The sequence below is a fragment of the Colletotrichum costaricense genome (genome assembly GCF_030867565.1).
Source record: "Colletotrichum costaricense strain IMI 309622 chromosome Unknown Scaffold_28.1, whole genome shotgun sequence".
Lineage (NCBI taxonomy): Eukaryota > Fungi > Ascomycota > Sordariomycetes > Glomerellales > Glomerellaceae > Colletotrichum > Colletotrichum costaricense.
The window spans coordinates 235,202-251,006 of NW_026848257.1; the positions used below are offsets into that span (position 1 = coordinate 235,202).

Below are 15,805 nucleotides of genomic sequence, written 5' to 3' on the forward strand. Positions count from 1 at the left end.
GCGCCGATCGCATATCCTGCCGGCCTCCCGATCCGCCGGGTCTGCCATTTGATAAGAAAAACACCCCGCCCCTCAACCTTCACCACCGCGGCCTCCACACCTCGCCCGGACCCAACTTCACGCAAACATCCAACATTAAAGACATTCGGCAGCCAACCAACGATGTTCCATCCATCATGCCAGACGCGTCCCACGCTTCCAATTCGTGCTGGACCTGTCGGCAGAAGCGGGCCAAGTGTGACAGACTCCTTCCGACTTGCCTCCGCTGTACCTCCTTGAAGCTTCGGTGTCAAGGATATGATCGACCGAAGAAGTTGGTGTGGACCAATAGTGTGGCCAGCCGAGGCAAGATGATGGGAAAGGCCACATACGACGCAGATCAAGAACCGAATGATGATCTTATCGCCGCAAGGCCTTGTCAGTCTGGCCGTCTCGCAGTGGGACACCCTCGGGACACTTTGCGCGAAGCACTGCCGGCATCACTTGACGTGTCATGGTCTCTCATCGATCCTGACCTGCAAGACTTGTCAGTTGATTGCCGGAAGTACATACGCTATTGTAAGCTGTAACCCAGAACGAAACCATCCCACGGTGAAGGCGCTGACAATGCTGTGTTAGTTGACATGGAAATGTCCAAGGAATGTGTCGTTTACCAGACATCCAGTAATCCTTTCTTATCCCTTATGCCGCTTATGTCCAGAAGTCATGCCTTGTCCCATGCGATGATCGCAATCTCGGCCTTTCACTACTCTCATCGGCTGGTCATCAGCCAGATGCAAATTTCCTGTGCGGAAAGAAGGCTTCTTGAAGTTGAGAATAATTCACTGTGGCATAAGTCACAGGGACGCGACTGGCAGCTGAGGCAGCCAAACTTCTCGCCCTCACTGCGTGTAGCTCTAGCTCATAAGCAAAGAGCCTTGCAATATCTCAAGATAGAAATCCAGGACGACGATGTGACAAACAACGATGCCGCAGTGGCAGCTATCGTTCTATTTGTCTGCATGGACGTGGTTGAATTTGGCAGCCGTGGATGGGAGCATCACCTGGGAGGTGCTGGTGAAATACTCCAACAGCGGAAAGCTACCCTTCAGAATCGCAGTATTGGAACCGATCATTGGCTGGAATATTTTGACACAGCCTACACGACGTAAGGGCACTTCCTGAAAGCTCTTGCGTGGATTCACTCCTAACTTTCCTCGTAGATTTGGGATCATCGGCGCAACACTGGCGCCAGCAAAGGGCTCTTTCGCTCAGCAACTCGCATCCCTTGATCCGTCTCTCCTAAGGATCTTGCGCCAGTCTGAAGATCAAACTTGGGTTGGCTGTCCTGCCGAGCTGCTGTACCTAGTTTCCGTCATCAACTCTATGCGATCACTCTCGACGTGTTCTGAGGCAGAGCAGTTGAAGGTCGATGAGCTGTGCAAAGGTCTCGACAACTTCTCGCCGTCTGGTTGGGCAGAGAATTTCCCAGATCCGGAGCACTATCAGTCGCGATCGCACCTTGCGCACGCTTACAAGGCGGCGGTCGAAGTATACGCCTCTCACATTGTAGGGCCGCTGCTCGATCAAGGGCATAATCTCTCTGACCTGTATCTCGAAGGGGTAACTCGATCCGGCATACTCCATATGCTCTCCATTTCAGCCCAGGACTTCCATGTGAAGAGCCTGGTGTGGCCGGCCTTTGTCGTTGGGGCAGAGATCCAAGCGGCCGATCTCAAGATTATGGTACGGGAAATCTTCAGGAATATCTGGATATCGTCGTGTTGCTACAATGTTAGAAATGCCATTGAGATGCTGGAAAGGATCTGGGCCCGAGACGATGATGAGAAGATGGCAAAGTCTTGGCTCAACTATCTCTGGTCACTGGAAGATAGTTGGCTATTCCTTTAGCCCAGACCAAAAGACATCTACGAAAGTCAAGGCAACACACCGGAGCCCAGGGACACAGCTTCGGACAAGGATGATACATGTACTTGGTGATAAGCAGCGATGCCAAGGTGCCGTGACAGCATGGAACGAAGCTGCAGGACGCTTATACCCGGATGGGACATGCGGGTCAAGCGCCACTCCTAAAATGTGGATCACCTGCGCCGAACTTACGTCGCTGCAACGGGGTCCGATAAGGAGGAGAGTTCCCGCCCCGGTTTGAGGCCTGCAACAACGGTGCCGCCAACATCCACACATCCACACATTACCGGACTGCGTTTATAAAACCTTTCTGTCCCCTCATCTGTGCTTGAAATCATCTCGAGTCTCTTCATTTACAACCCCTCAACTACAATGCCTATCTCCAGCATGTCAGCACCACACCCCCTCTGCCCCCTCTCGGGTGCGGAGATCAAAGCCGCAGCTCAAGTGATCCAGACTGCTTGGCCAACATCTGTTTCTCTTCGGTTCAAGGTGGTGACTCTCAGTGAACCCGCCAAGGGAGAACTGGCACCTTACCTGGACGCAAAGGACAAGGGACTGTCTGCGACTCAACCTGACCGCAGGGCTTTCCTTGCGTACTACATCCGGGGAACGGTACGACATCCAGGCTTCGCTTATTTGAGCTCCGACAAATACTGACAAGACCCATCATAGGATCTCTTCCACGAAGCGGTGGTCAATCTGACAAGCGGAAAGGTTGAGAGCAACCTCAAGCTTGGTGCTAATGTCCACGGCAACGTCGACTATGATGAGGCTCAGTTGGTCGAGAAGATTGCACTCGAGGACCCCAAGGTCCTTGCCGAGATCAAAAAACTCGAGCTACCTGAAGGCACAGTCGTCTGCGCTGATCCGTGGATCTACGGTGGGTGTCTAAACTAAGTGATCGTGTTTCTCACAACTAAGTTCCACCAGGATCTGATGGTGTCAACGATGATGCCCGTCTATATCAAGTTTTTCTCTATATGAGAGACCCCAACAACTCATCCGAACCCGACTCTAATCACTATGCTTTCCCGTTACCAATTCTGCCTGTGGTTGAATGCAACGAGTACAAGATCATCCGCATTGACATTCTTCCCACCGGTGCGGACAACACCATCAAGCCCCTTAGCCCATACACGCCTAAGCCAGGAAACGAGTACATCCCTGAAGCCCAAAACCTCCGGAAAGACCTCAAGCCTCTGCAGGTTGTTCAACCCGAGGGACCGAGTTTCACCGTCACGCCCGTGGGAGAGACCGGAAATGTGCTCGAGTGGCAGAAGTGGAGTTTCTTCATCGGTATGTAAAGCGTACTTGAGGGAGAATGAAATGGCCGGGAATAGTGGCTAACACGGAGTTTTCCAGGCTTCAACCAGCGCGAAGGTATGGTGTTGTACAACGTCAAGTATGACGGTCGTCCGCTATTCTACAGACTGTCGCTCTCAGAGATGAGTGTGCCCTATGGTGACCCGCGCCATCCCTTCCATAAGAAAGCCGCTTTCGATCTCGGTGATGCGGGCGCGGGAGCCACTGCCAACAACCTGCAGCTGGGCTGTGACTGCCTGGGAAGCATTCAGTACCTCAGTGGTGTAATTTCCGATGACCGCGGTCAGCCGGAGTCCAGAGATAACTGCATCTGCATCCACGAGCAAGATGCAGGCATTGGCTGGAAGCACACCAACTACCGTACAGGACGTGCCGCGCTCGTCCGATCTCGCGAATTAGTGCTTCAGAGCATCATTACGGTCTCCAACTATGAGTACATCCTGATGTTCTTGTTTAATCAGGCGGGTGAGGTGACTTACGAAGTCCGAGCTACCGGCATTCTATCAACACAGCCCATTGACCATGAGTTGGACAAGGTCGGCACGTCTTTCGGCACCGTTGTCCACCCTGGTGTCCTCGCGGGACACCATCAACACATCTTCTCCCTGCGTGTCGACCCCATGATCGATGGACACACCAACCAGCTGGTGTACTCGGAAGCGCACAAAATGCCGCGAGATCCCAACTGGAACCCCCACGGCACAGGGTACGAAGTCATCGACAAGGTCGTGGAGAAAACATCGGGTCTTGACCTTGACTTTGACGTGAACCGCACGTTCAAGATCACCAACCCCAATTCCCTCAACCCCATCAACGGGAAACCAGTGGCCTACAAGATCATGGCGCCGCCTTTCCAGAAGCTGATGAGCGATAACGACAGCTTTAACTACAAGCGCGCCGAGTTCGCGGACCACAACATTTATGTCACAACACATCGAGACCGGGAGCTTTACGCCGGCGGTTGGTATACCAATCAGTCTCGTGGAGGCACCGGTGTTAGGGGCTGGTCTGAGCGAAATGAGACATTGACTGCCGAGTCTGACATTGTCGTCTGGGTGCAGTTCGGCATCAACCATGTGCCAAGAATCGAAGACTTCCCCGTCATGCCGGTCGAAATTCTCAAGGTACATCTGAAGCCTGTCAACTTCTTTGACAAGAACCCCGCATTGGATGTGCCTCCTAGCGAGCAGAGTTTCAACAAGAGCACTCTGATAGAAACTAGCAAGGCGGTAAAGGATGCTGACGGCTGTGGTTGCGACGGCCCTGCTGCAGCATCGAAGCTATAGCCGCCAGATTCTTGCATGTACTTTTCCATCCAGCGAAGCCACTGTTTCTCTAGAACACATGTTTACCTACTATCAGATCATTTCTTTCCGTGTTCAATAGCTGTGGCAAAGGAAAGGGCCCGAGGATTACCTATAATCAAAAAAGGGGACTTTCCACCTCCATCTAAGGGATGTCTCTCAGGGGCGATATGATAACACTGCATACCAAAGATTATAAACCGACCTCTTCATATCATGATTGGTATGGAGACATTGGCCCTTGTTTAAACTTTTAGTCTATCGTGCATGTGGACAGAGGCTAGATTCATCGGGTCACTTGCGACGGTGCTTCCGAAGCTCCGGCTTGAGAGTGGTACCATGGCTTGCGGCTGAAATTCTTCACGCCAAGCCCAAGGAACTGCGGATTCCAACTCTGTGACTTGCGGCTGAGATAATGGTACCATGCAATGAGAATAGCAGGACTTGAAAACAGTAGCCATCTTTCTGTCGTTGTCTTGATGCTTGTGATGCATCCCATCGGCATCGAGCTGAGCATTGCGTTCTCAACCTTGTCCTCCTATGATCGGAATGTTTGCTTGTCGCGGGCCGAGACTATGGTCCTCGCCACTCGGTAAGCAACTCCCGTAGCTTATTGGCAGGCACAGAGGATCGTGGAATGTGGGTGTGGGGTTGTTCATGAGATCACGACACTCCCTCTAGCGTGGCAGCGAATCTCCTCGCGCAAGCTTGGTAGGGGGTCGAAATCGTGTAACAAACACGTTTTGTATGGAATGTCTCGCAATGGATTCTCCCAAATGTGTGTAACGGCGACTAACCCCATCAGTGCCGAGATCTCCCTGGCCCCTGACTTAACCGCCCATGTCTCACAACCCAAAAGCATGGTGGCGCGGGCGGAACGATTAGCCTCATGAATACACTAGTGCAGGCTCAACAACTTAGTTGCTCAGAAAGGTCGAACTCATGCATTCGAAAGTAAACATTGCGATGATGCCGGGTCGTTGTTTTCATTCTTCTGTCCTGGGCAAAGTCCGACTATTGATATACCCAGGCTTGAACATATCGGGTTACGATCCTGACTGCGATGAGTGCCATCTGGAAGCCCCCTTTGTTAGTGTCGAAGCTTGAATATCTTTGGGATTGACTGAGACACAGCTATATATGATTGGGAATGCTGATGTATCTTGTGGCCTCTCATGGCATTGCCTCGAGTCTCGGGCAGACCACTCGCTGGTGAGCGGCGTTCCGATTCGGATGCGATTCCTCATCCGGCCCTGTTCGCCCTCCTCCCTTGGCATTCCCATTCCTGATTGCCTCGGTTTCTTATCGGCACAGCTTGTTCGCTAGGGTTCATACATCGCAGCCTCAAGTCTTGAGTTATAAATCGCGAAGCCTATTCACTGCAGAAATCCGGGAGACTCGCAACAATACTACCTCTCGAACAGTTCTTTTCAAACCAGACCGCCTCCTCGCCACGACCTCTTTGCCTTGCTTCTCTCAATCCCTTTTGTATAATACAGCTCGAGATGCTGAACCAAGGCGAGCTCGGCACGGCCATGAAGGTCCTCTCCAAGGAGTCTGCCGACACTGTACGTGGCTGGTTCTCGGGAGAGCAGGCGGGCGAGTCCTACGAGCCACTCCTTGAAGACGAGGAAGCAGATCTTTCGGCAGATCTGTCTGAACTTTCGTACGAAGAAGAAAAGCCAATTGAGTACACCAGAAGGAGCTGGTTTCGATTCCGCCGCTCCCATGCACGACGCATCTTCTGGACCTTGGTGCCATCGTTCGTGGCCCACGCATACGGTCATGGGGACGAAAATTCCGTGGTCCCTGATTCCCACTCAACGTCGTACCTGAACGGCCTCCGTGGCATCGCGGCAATGGTCGTCATTATCCTCCACTACACTGATGATGTGAGCATTCATTGAACGGGATGTACCATTATGAGAAGATGGCTGATAATCTGGTGTTTAGTTCGTTTTCATCAACCATGGTTGGGGAGAGGATGCGAACAATCACTACTTTTTGCAACTCCCATTCATCCGACTTATCCACTGCGGAGTCCTGAGCGTCATGATCTTCTTTGTCCTCAGCGGCTTTGTGCTCACATATAGCCCGTTGAAGAAGGCTCACAGTGGACAAGTTGAAGCCTGCATTGGGTCCCTTCCATCGAGCGTTTTCCGCCGCGGAATGCGGCTATTCTTCCCGACTATTCCCCTCCTTTTCATTGTCCTCGTCTTGAAAACATACGGATTGTACTACAATAGCGGAAGCAGGGATCCTGAGGCAGCCCCAGCCACCGGCATCTTGGCGCTTCTCGTCTTGGTATGGCAAAATCTCATCATCATCACAACTCAGACCACCACCGCCAGCTTCTTGCCTCAGGCCTGGACACTGTCGGTTGAGTTCAGGGGATCAATTCTCGTGTTCCTGTGCTGCTTGGCCCTGGCACGGGTATCTCCCCTAGCCCGGCTATCTGTGGTGGCGATCATTTTCGTTTTCTTCTGGACCCTCGGCGCGGATGGAGACATGTGGCAGCCTTGCCTCTTTCTCTGGGGCATGGCTCTTGCTGACATCCGCCATTTGCGGAACAAGCTACCGAGCCTGGAGGGTTCACTTGAGAGAACGGCTTCGTACAGCTGGTGGCTGGTCTTTGTATTCTCACTCTGGCTAGGAGGCTACCCCATCAATGGCCACACCTTCAATGCCGTGGGATACGGGTGGCTCGAAATGTTCCCCACGTTCGGCCAGGACCCGGCGCGCACTTTCCCGGCCGTCGGTGCCATGATACTGGTAACATCCCTAGAGAACCTGCCGCCTTTGCAGCGCTTGTTGAACGCGCGCTGGGTGCTATACCTGGGCGAGGTCAGCTTCGGCATGTATCTGGTTCACTGGGCTGTTGAGAGGTCTTTCCTCGGCTTGGGTCTCAAGTTCGCGATGCAGAACGCCGGGTATTCTCTCGGTGTGGCTTGGACTTGCAGTTTTACCGTGGTAATTGTGCTCACCTTGTGGTTCGGAGATTTGCACTGGAGATTTATTGATCAGAAGTGCGTTCGACTTGCACGCTGGTTGACTACGAAATTGGGGGTGTAGTACGGTAGTGTTCATTCTGAGACTATCTAGAATCATGATCTTGTAGCGTTGGTCTGTTGGTTCTTTAGAAATTACATGTATATTGACGGCGTTTAGTCAATCGTTACAGCGTCTTCTGTTATACCTCTTGAGTCTTCAGTTCTTCGGATTTGCCCTGTGATGGATGGTATGAAATCCGAGCCTATGGTGATCTTCTTGGCTTGTAGCCCTGTTGTGGTCGATGTTGAGGGCTCCAGGTTGACATTCCGATAGAGCTCCACTGCCACCCATACCAGGGCTAGCAGTCTTGAGGACGTGTTCTTGACAGATGCGATCGATGTTCTCGATTTCGAGAACGACGACGTGACGGATGGGACTGGTCTGCGAACGATTGATTCTAGATACTGACCACACCCGCACCCCGACTGATTGCGTGTGCGCGTCGTAAGAAGGTGAATCGCCTTCTCTGTTGTCGCGTTTGTTCGTCCCAAACTTGTCGATGAGAATAGTATCAGTGTTCATCGTCCTTCTTCTCGCGCTGCTCAGACCTGGCTTGCGCGGAGTACCTCCGCTGTCGCCCGATAGTGTAGTCGACTCGGGATAGTTCCCAACCCAACTCGAAGAAGCCGCAGCACAAAGAGCCACACAGCCTATTATAATCGTAGTTGAGAACCTAGCTGTCAGTCCGTGGCTAGTGACAGGGTTCGAGACATACGATGATACCGAAGAAAGGTAATTTTCCGAGTGGACGTGCTGAGCAAAGCAAGCCACCTGGATTTCGTCGGCCCACTCCATACCCAACAGGTCCTCTACAGACACCGTGTTCATGGCCTTGTCGGAGGATTCTCGCTCCCTAGCCTTGACGAGGCCGCTGGTATCGGGCAACCCGCTGGCCCGGCTTGGGTTGATGATTCAAGACGGCATGCTCGAAACCAGAGACACAGTGTTGGTATGCGCGTCAGCAGGGCAGCCAATTGGCTGGTGAAGAATTGGCCAAAGCCAACGATCCCTCAGAAGTAAAAGTAAACGGAGGGGCCAATTGTACGGCACAGTTCCATGCTGTCTACCCAGCTGCAGTAACTGGATGATGGAGACGGACAGTAGCATCAGCAGCTGCTAGTGTGACTACATCGCCAATAGCCTTCATGGGCATGAGCGGATATACAGTGGCCAAACATGTCCAAATCTTCCACGTCTGGAGGCTCATGTGAGCGTCTAGCAAAGAGTCTCTGATAGATATCGATCCGCTACCTACCCGACCATTGATTGGCAAAGCACCCATACATGACTAGCTTCGCAAGAAATCCCAAGATCGCTGCCGGCGAGCTCTGACCCGTGGGTTTCGATCACGGAGATCTTCACATGCTGTCCACCTCCTGCTTGCCACAGTTGCGCCGGTGTCACGCTCAACGTGAAATCAATGTCTTTGAGGTCGAGGAGAAAGTGGGTGACGTGGTCCTCCATGATAATATCTTGCTAAGTCGACGCTAATAGCGCGAAAGATGACTTCCATGTATGGAGGAAAGAAAGAAGAGCAAGCCAACATCGGCTCTTCTCATGTCTTCCTGACTTGGATGACGTGGTGCTCGCTAACCCCCGCGATCACTTCGGCCGTCTCCTCGAATAAGCCCAACATATTTGGATATGTCCACTAACTTGATGTTTTGCGTTGTTCCTTGGAATCGCCCGCAGAAGTGAACCATGTACCTGGTCCCGGGGAAGCCGTGGCGGGCCGCACTGCACTGCTCATAAGTGCTAAAGAGCACCAAGGACATTATAGAAATCCCGTAGGAGCGACAGCAGGTGTGATGTGAGGAATCTTGCCAGGGGTGGTATATACTCAAGAGGAACGCAACAATAAGCGGGACTATCATCCTTGTTGTTGACCCGATCGGTCACACCATAGACGCGCATAGGCAGTCGCTTGAGGGCCGCTGGTATACGTTCTCGTTGTAGCCCCCAGATGATCCGACGATCCGCGATATTCCGAGATAAACGGAAGTCCAGACACCGAGGGTCCGTAGACCGGCTTGGCCAGGATGAAAGACGAGACGGGCACTTACATTGCCCGCTTCCATCTTGACTAGGTGACGCGGAACACGGTTTTGGCGCCTTCGAAGCGGGGGAAGAAGGTGCAGACGCGGAGCAGCCTATGGCAGCTGAAGTCCACCGTAAGCAAGCTTAAGAGGGTCGAGCATGAACTCTTTCATGCGACCGCCGCGAGGGTTAGAACAACCCGGCCCGCTCTTTCGTGTGTCTCGCAACTCGAATCGGGCCCAGGGCAGTATTGCTGACTCGCTACGACGGCTATGGGCGCTTCACTAGTCTGAGGGGCGCTCAGGTGTGTGACAGCAATGGATGAACTCGTAGCCGATTGCCTCCGCGGGCCCCTGGTATGGCCTATAGTGAGAACGAATGGTAGTGGTTTCGTAAGGTTGATGGTATCGTCGGTGAAAGCTTCGACGGGGAAGTCAATCATCTAGTGTATTGCTAGGTATGAGGTTTGGACGTAGGAGACGATGTAAACATACCCGCTCTTGTTCGGGAGGGGGGGGGGGGGGCATGACACTGTCACGGCCCCAGACGGAGGCGAGGATCCACGAAAGCTTGGCTGCCTCGATGATCCTGCGAACATCGTCTGCCGAGATGCCTAAGTGCTTCTCGAGCACCTTCGAGGCAACGGTGTCGTTTTTCTGCCCAGGGCGACGGGGCCCGCCGTTGAGGATCTTGAACTCCTCGAGGAGGTTCGCCTTGAGGGCGGACTCCCGGTCGGAATCTAGAGTCCTTAAGAGGTACTTATAGTTATTATATACCTTAACCCGGGTGAGGTTGAGGCGGATAACGGCCGCTCCGCTATAGTCGGTATACGATTAGATAACGCTAATACCCCAGATTAGGTTTCTAAGGACGCGGGGGTTCTAAGAGTTGCCGTAGTACTCGAAGCCGGACATGATGCTGTCCAGGTTTCGAGCTCCCTTCACCATGGCCATCAAGTTCTTCTTCAAGCAGTACAACAGGGTATAGAAGATCTCGTCCGACAACTTGATGGCCTTGTCGGCCATGCTAACGATCACCTCCTTACGGTTAGAGATGACGCGAACGTTCATCCCGCGGAGGGTCTTGGCCAAGGAGACGGCCATGCTCGTGAGTGCCTCGCGATCGACCTCCTGCGACACCGCGACAGGGAGATCGAAATCGTCCTCTGTGGGGACACCGGTATGGGCGGGGGCGGGGGAGGCGAGGCTAACCACGGTCTTCCGACGGTTATAGATAATGCGGACCTGGGCGTTGCGAAGCTCCTTCGCGTGAGAGACCGCCATGCGCGTAGGGACGTTGCGGTCGATCTCCTCAGAGACATCGACGAGAAGCTCGAAATGGCCCTCGTTCGGGTCCTCGGTCAGGTCAGGGCCGATGGGGGGTACCAGAGGCACTCGTGGCGCCGACGATATCGTCTTCATCGACCTCTTCAGCCGGCTGGGCTGGCAGCTGAGGACGAGCACGTCCAGCAGCAGGGCCCGAGGCGCTCCGAGGAAATCATGAGGTCCTAGTTGTTGATTGCTTGGTTCGTGTACTTCCGACCAATATCGATGTATTTGGTGATAGAATTCTACCACGGCTACGTGGGTTTCCGGCGTGTCCGTGAAAAGTGATTAGTTGAAGACGGGGCTCTTGTTACGGGAGCAGCCATGTACAGTGGGAGACGGTGCCCGTGCAGATGATGTTTGGGAATCGTCAAAAGATCCAAGTGGCAATATCGATGTGGTGGGTTGGCGAAAGCGCAGGGGCGACGTTCAACACGCGCGACGACCTTGCTATGGACGGCAGACACGAGCAGTGACACAAGCAGTGACCCGCCCGAAAGAGCTCGTGGCGTTGGACGTTCTCACTCGAGTTGACGCGGGAGGCCAGAACGTTGAAATAATCCAAGATTGATGATCGACGCCATGCGGAAAGCACCTCGTTCCGTGGGGCCCATGGCCGAGATATAAGGGCTGAGAAGCAGCGGCACGACAATGAACGATAGTCAAAGGGATATTCCGTAGTCGGAGTGGCCGCATAAGGTAGATAACCGGCAGGTCGAGTAAGTGAATGAAAGTCATCTCACCGCTGGAACAATAATAATAGTTGGGAGTGTGGGAGAGAAAAGGTGTGTGTGATCGTGGTGATCTGCGTTGAACTTCGTGCCAAGGGCTTCTCCTCGATAGTCTCCGAAATTGACAGCATGCTACTGATTCGCTAGCTTTGCTTCAAACTGGTAGTCTCCCCCCAGCAACGACGCATGTCTTTATACTCTGCGGCAGAGAAAAAAACCGACGAAGTGGCTCTTGCTTGCTTTATACAAGCCCCCGTCAACGGCATCTCGTTCTCCAGGGCTCTCGCGTCGATTCTCCTCGGGGCCCGTCACCATTCCCTCGTCGTGCGAAACACGGGCCGGGTGCTGGATGGGCGCGAGGGGCTCCGCGCCCGGGTGCTGTGCGTCTTCGCCGCTCTGGGCCGCTCCGTCGACGTGCATGGATGGGAGTACGGCGGCAACGACATCTCGTCCTCCAGCGCTCTCGCGTCGATTCTCCTCGGGGGCATCGTTATCGGTGGACGGGATGGAAACAACGTCGACATCCATGTCGTCTGCTATCTCGACGACGTCGTGCTCATCGTCGATCAGGATTGCGTTGCGGTAGCCCGCAACCCAGCTGGGCAGAACGGAGCACGGAGGTGTGAGAAGTCTTTCCAAGTGTTCGTACCGCCACCACGGGATCGGGCTCCGGGGGCTTACCCACCAGAATGTCTCTCGTCATAGCCATGGTCGTGTTCCAGCGCTTAGCAATGGAGCTCATGGTGTCGACGTCGGCGAAGTCCTCGGGGTGCGCGATCAGCCACTGGGCCACCGCCGAGAACAGGTAGCCCTCCTGACAGACCTCTGGCTTGTTGAGGCCAACTCCATCTCGGGCTCCAGGGCCCATGGCCTAGAGCTGAGATAGCTAGAACAGAATGAGCTGCCCGGTCCACAAAGGCCAATCCCTCGAAGCGATCCTTCAAGTGATTGTCAAAGATTTCGTATACGGCCTCAAACATGCCGAGCGAGTTCCTAGAAAGGAAATCACCATTTGCGCTGACCTGAAATTTGCCCTCAATGACGGTCGAGGCAGTATCGATAGATTCCAATCATTCCTGGCACCCTAGATGCGTCTCCCGAAGAAGCCCAAACGGAAAATAGCATCCACGATGATGCTCCTAGCTGTGTGGAATATAAGGGCGGGAGATGGTGTCGCGTCAACTCCGTCGGCAGCAATTGGTGTATCCCGTCGCCTGTGTCCCAGGCAACAACGAAGAGCGTCTGGCTGAGCCTGCACAATTCCTTCAACAGCAGGCCGTAGTCTAGGCGAAGCCAAGCGTGGCCCATCGCAATCGGAATGGTGGGCTTGCGTCCTGACAACAACGTTAGCTCATGGCACTGCTCTCAAGACGTGTAGACTCACTATTCAACTGCCGCTTCTGTCGACGAACTGATCAAAAGGTACGCAATAGATACAGAGAGAAGTGGCCGAAGAGGAAACCACAGCAGCAAGGGCCCCACCAGCATGAGACTGTGCCGTTCGAACAGTTTTACATTATTACCCGATTTGCCCGAGATTTCAGTCCATAGGACTATTTCAGGTCAAGGTTCAAGCTGTTTTGCATGGCCGTCTTTAGTAGCTTCGCGTTGGTGTCGCCCTGGCCTCTGGTGATGTTGCCCTTCTTGAGGAACTCCTTCACCAGCGCCTCGCAATTCGGTCTTGGCTAGCTTCTCAATCTCCGACTCGGCCCTGAAGATCTTAACCAGGAGGAGCAGCTCGTAGAACCTCGCCACCACAGTGCCGGCCTTCGCATCCTTCTTGACAGCCATGCTAACCAGCTTGACCAGATCATGGAACTCCTCCGGTAGCGGGTCGCCGCTGTCATTAGTTAGGGCGGCGCCAGAAGATGGAACGATACGGCAGCCGGACACGGATCATTCAGGCAAGGCGAAGAATATGGTGATACCCAGAGCATTGGCGGATGCCTTTGGCTGAGGTGGCCTGATGTTCTGTTCCCAGATGAAGAGCGGCCATCCCACCACTTCCGTCAAACCCGACGAGATCGTGAACATATAGGTCTGCGTTCGAGGAACCAGCTGACACATGAGATCGCACGTCGCTCCTTCGTGTCAAAGTACTGGTGTTGCGCGTTCGCTGATAAATAATAGACATCAACAACAGGCCCAGTATAGAAACATCTGTTCAACAGTCGTCCCATTTCGGGGTAGTTGAAGGGGGCGCGATCATGTCGTACTCGGCGAAATCGTGCGTGACACCAGACTAGACGGCCTCAAAGACTGTGGGAAACAGCTATATGCCGGAATATCGAGGGCTTGGAAACACTACTTCATCTGTCAGCTCGATCCTTCAACAAAGGAGACGTTATAGCACGTCATAGAGATAGGTATGCACCGAAAATATCTCGACTCTTGGACAGATCAAGAGGCAGTGCACACATCTGCTTGAACGCGCGTGAACGAGGACTTTGTCCGGACGAAGGAAGGCGCTGACCACATAGGCGATGTACCGCGTCTGCTACCTGTAAAAGGGCTCGGGGTATAGTGCCGACCAAGAACGTCAAGAAAAATGAGATCCCAGAAACCAGACCACATCTGTGGGATGAGAAAGGTCAGAAAGAGTACGACGGACCTCAAGATTCTAGGGAGGGGGGGGGGGGGCATACGCGGAGACTCTACCAATCGAGGAGGGTGATATGCTTATAGCATGCCGCTTCATGTCCCTCCAGTGTCGTCCGATCGGTGCCACTGCCGCCTCAGTCGTTGGTGTTTTCTCGCGAGGGCCCGGAGTCTTCTGTCGACTCCGCAAAAAAGGGAGCCCAACCACATGTACCGAGTTTTAGTCGACAGGGCAGCAACAAAAAGCTGCAGATGTCACCCAGGCCGGATCACGGTATATGGCAGCAGGATGAAACAGCGAGGCAGGCGCGCGGACAAAGTAAGCTGACAGGAATGGGAGCGAATGTATACTGGAATCCAGATCAGATCGTAGTCCGAAGGTTCTGTAGTCCCAGAAGAGAGGAGACGACCGCTCCGGATCTCCATCTCGCGTCGTGTTACGATATCGTAAAACACGTAGTCGGCCAGGATACTCAGTGGAGTTGTGTCTCATGTGGGTGCGATATAGATGTGGGCCCGGAGGATTCTGATATAAAGAAGGGGGGAGAAAGAAAGGCCGATTATAAGGTGACCGGTAGGAAGGGAAGGAGGCAACATGAGAGCACGATATCCCTGCTGACGTTCGAGGCGATGTCTGCCGACTATAGTTGCTGAGCGATAACAAGGCCCGAACTGAGTAAGGTAGTTGGGCCTGGGCCCCGGGGCCACGCAGAACAGTCTGATGAGGGCTGAGAATAAGAGTAAGGATAGGAGGTGAAGAAGGAAGAGACCAGCGGAACGAGGAGTCGCGGGGGATTCGTTATTAAGAGCTCAGATGATTCCTCCACGGAGAAGAATCAAAACCTGACAACCTTCACCGCTAAACATCCGGAAAGTGCAAGACATCGGTAGGCAGCGTTTCCATCGCCCGAAAGCGCCAGTCCAGGAGAACCAAGATCCCCTTCTTGATGATCTTTGAGATAGACATGCCGCGGCCCGACGTTTGAAAGTTGGCACTCGTAGTTTGCAAGGGTTTGTAGTGAACGATACCAAACAAAGGCAATCTGATCTGCCTCATCCAAGATTGCCCCATGTTTCCAGGATGCAAGACATGGGATTTTAGGAGTGGTTGGAATCTCAGACTTCCGCGTAGGAGACATGCAGCTCGCCTAGATGCCGTCTTCGACAAACAAGACTGACTGGCTGGCTCACCTCATGTTGTTGCCCATGTCGCATACCAATCTCCACGACAAGAGATACATCAAACAAACGGATAAGCGCAACTGACGAGAGTGTCAGGGCACACACGATCCACTGAGAAAGTCAGTGGGCCATGGCTGCTAGCCGTCCGAGCAGTCATCTCAACCAAGGTGCCTGGTTTGACCACGATCAAAAGGTCAGTGGGCGGGTGTGAGCAGATGGGGACCAAGGATGCCCAAGTGATGACCGTCATCCGGTGGAAATAGACGGGGCACCAATCTGCCGGCCCCCGACTCCGTCCGCGACAACACAGTATCCGGCTCCTCAGGCGCCAGCTCCGACCGCA

At 53.6% G+C, this 15,805-nt stretch overlaps 5 protein-coding genes across 5 annotated transcripts; 2 read left to right on the forward strand and 3 right to left on the reverse strand.

Moving 5' to 3' along the window:
* Positions 1 to 390: 390 nt before the first annotated feature.
* CCOS01_16211 (copper amine oxidase) lies at positions 391 to 4,520 on the forward strand (the record flags this gene model as incomplete). Its single annotated transcript, XM_060464348.1, has 7 exons — positions 391 to 558; positions 843 to 1,147; positions 1,203 to 1,859; positions 2,295 to 2,523; positions 2,584 to 2,791; positions 2,842 to 3,207; positions 3,274 to 4,520. The coding sequence occupies 7 exons, from the start codon at positions 391 to 393 to the stop codon at positions 4,518 to 4,520; spliced, it is 3,180 nt and encodes a 1,059-aa protein (XP_060305112.1).
* Positions 4,521 to 6,043: 1,523 nt separating this feature from the next.
* Positions 6,044 to 7,610, forward strand: CCOS01_16212 (acyltransferase; the record flags this gene model as incomplete). The annotated part of the gene is made up of 2 exons (XM_060464349.1): positions 6,044 to 6,430; positions 6,492 to 7,610. 2 exons carry the CDS (start codon positions 6,044 to 6,046, stop codon positions 7,608 to 7,610), a joined length of 1,506 nt encoding a protein of 501 aa, XP_060305113.1.
* Positions 7,611 to 7,745: 135 nt separating this feature from the next.
* On the reverse strand, positions 7,746 to 9,053 carry CCOS01_16213 (uncharacterized protein; the record flags this gene model as incomplete). Its single annotated transcript, XM_060464350.1, has 2 exons — positions 7,746 to 8,487; positions 8,923 to 9,053. 2 exons carry the CDS (start codon positions 9,051 to 9,053, stop codon positions 7,746 to 7,748), a joined length of 873 nt encoding a protein of 290 aa, XP_060305114.1.
* Positions 9,054 to 10,060: 1,007 nt separating this feature from the next.
* Positions 10,061 to 11,565, reverse strand: CCOS01_16214 (uncharacterized protein; the record flags this gene model as incomplete). The annotated part of the gene is made up of 3 exons (XM_060464351.1): positions 10,061 to 10,442; positions 10,527 to 11,133; positions 11,547 to 11,565. The coding sequence occupies 3 exons, from the start codon at positions 11,563 to 11,565 to the stop codon at positions 10,061 to 10,063; spliced, it is 1,008 nt and encodes a 335-aa protein (XP_060305115.1).
* A 1,680-nt stretch (positions 11,566 to 13,245) lies between these two features.
* CCOS01_16215 (uncharacterized protein) lies at positions 13,246 to 13,862 on the reverse strand (the record flags this gene model as incomplete). The annotated part of the gene is made up of 2 exons (XM_060464352.1): positions 13,246 to 13,522; positions 13,738 to 13,862. 2 exons carry the CDS (start codon positions 13,860 to 13,862, stop codon positions 13,246 to 13,248), a joined length of 402 nt encoding a protein of 133 aa, XP_060305116.1.
* Positions 13,863 to 15,805: the final 1,943 nt, after the last annotated feature.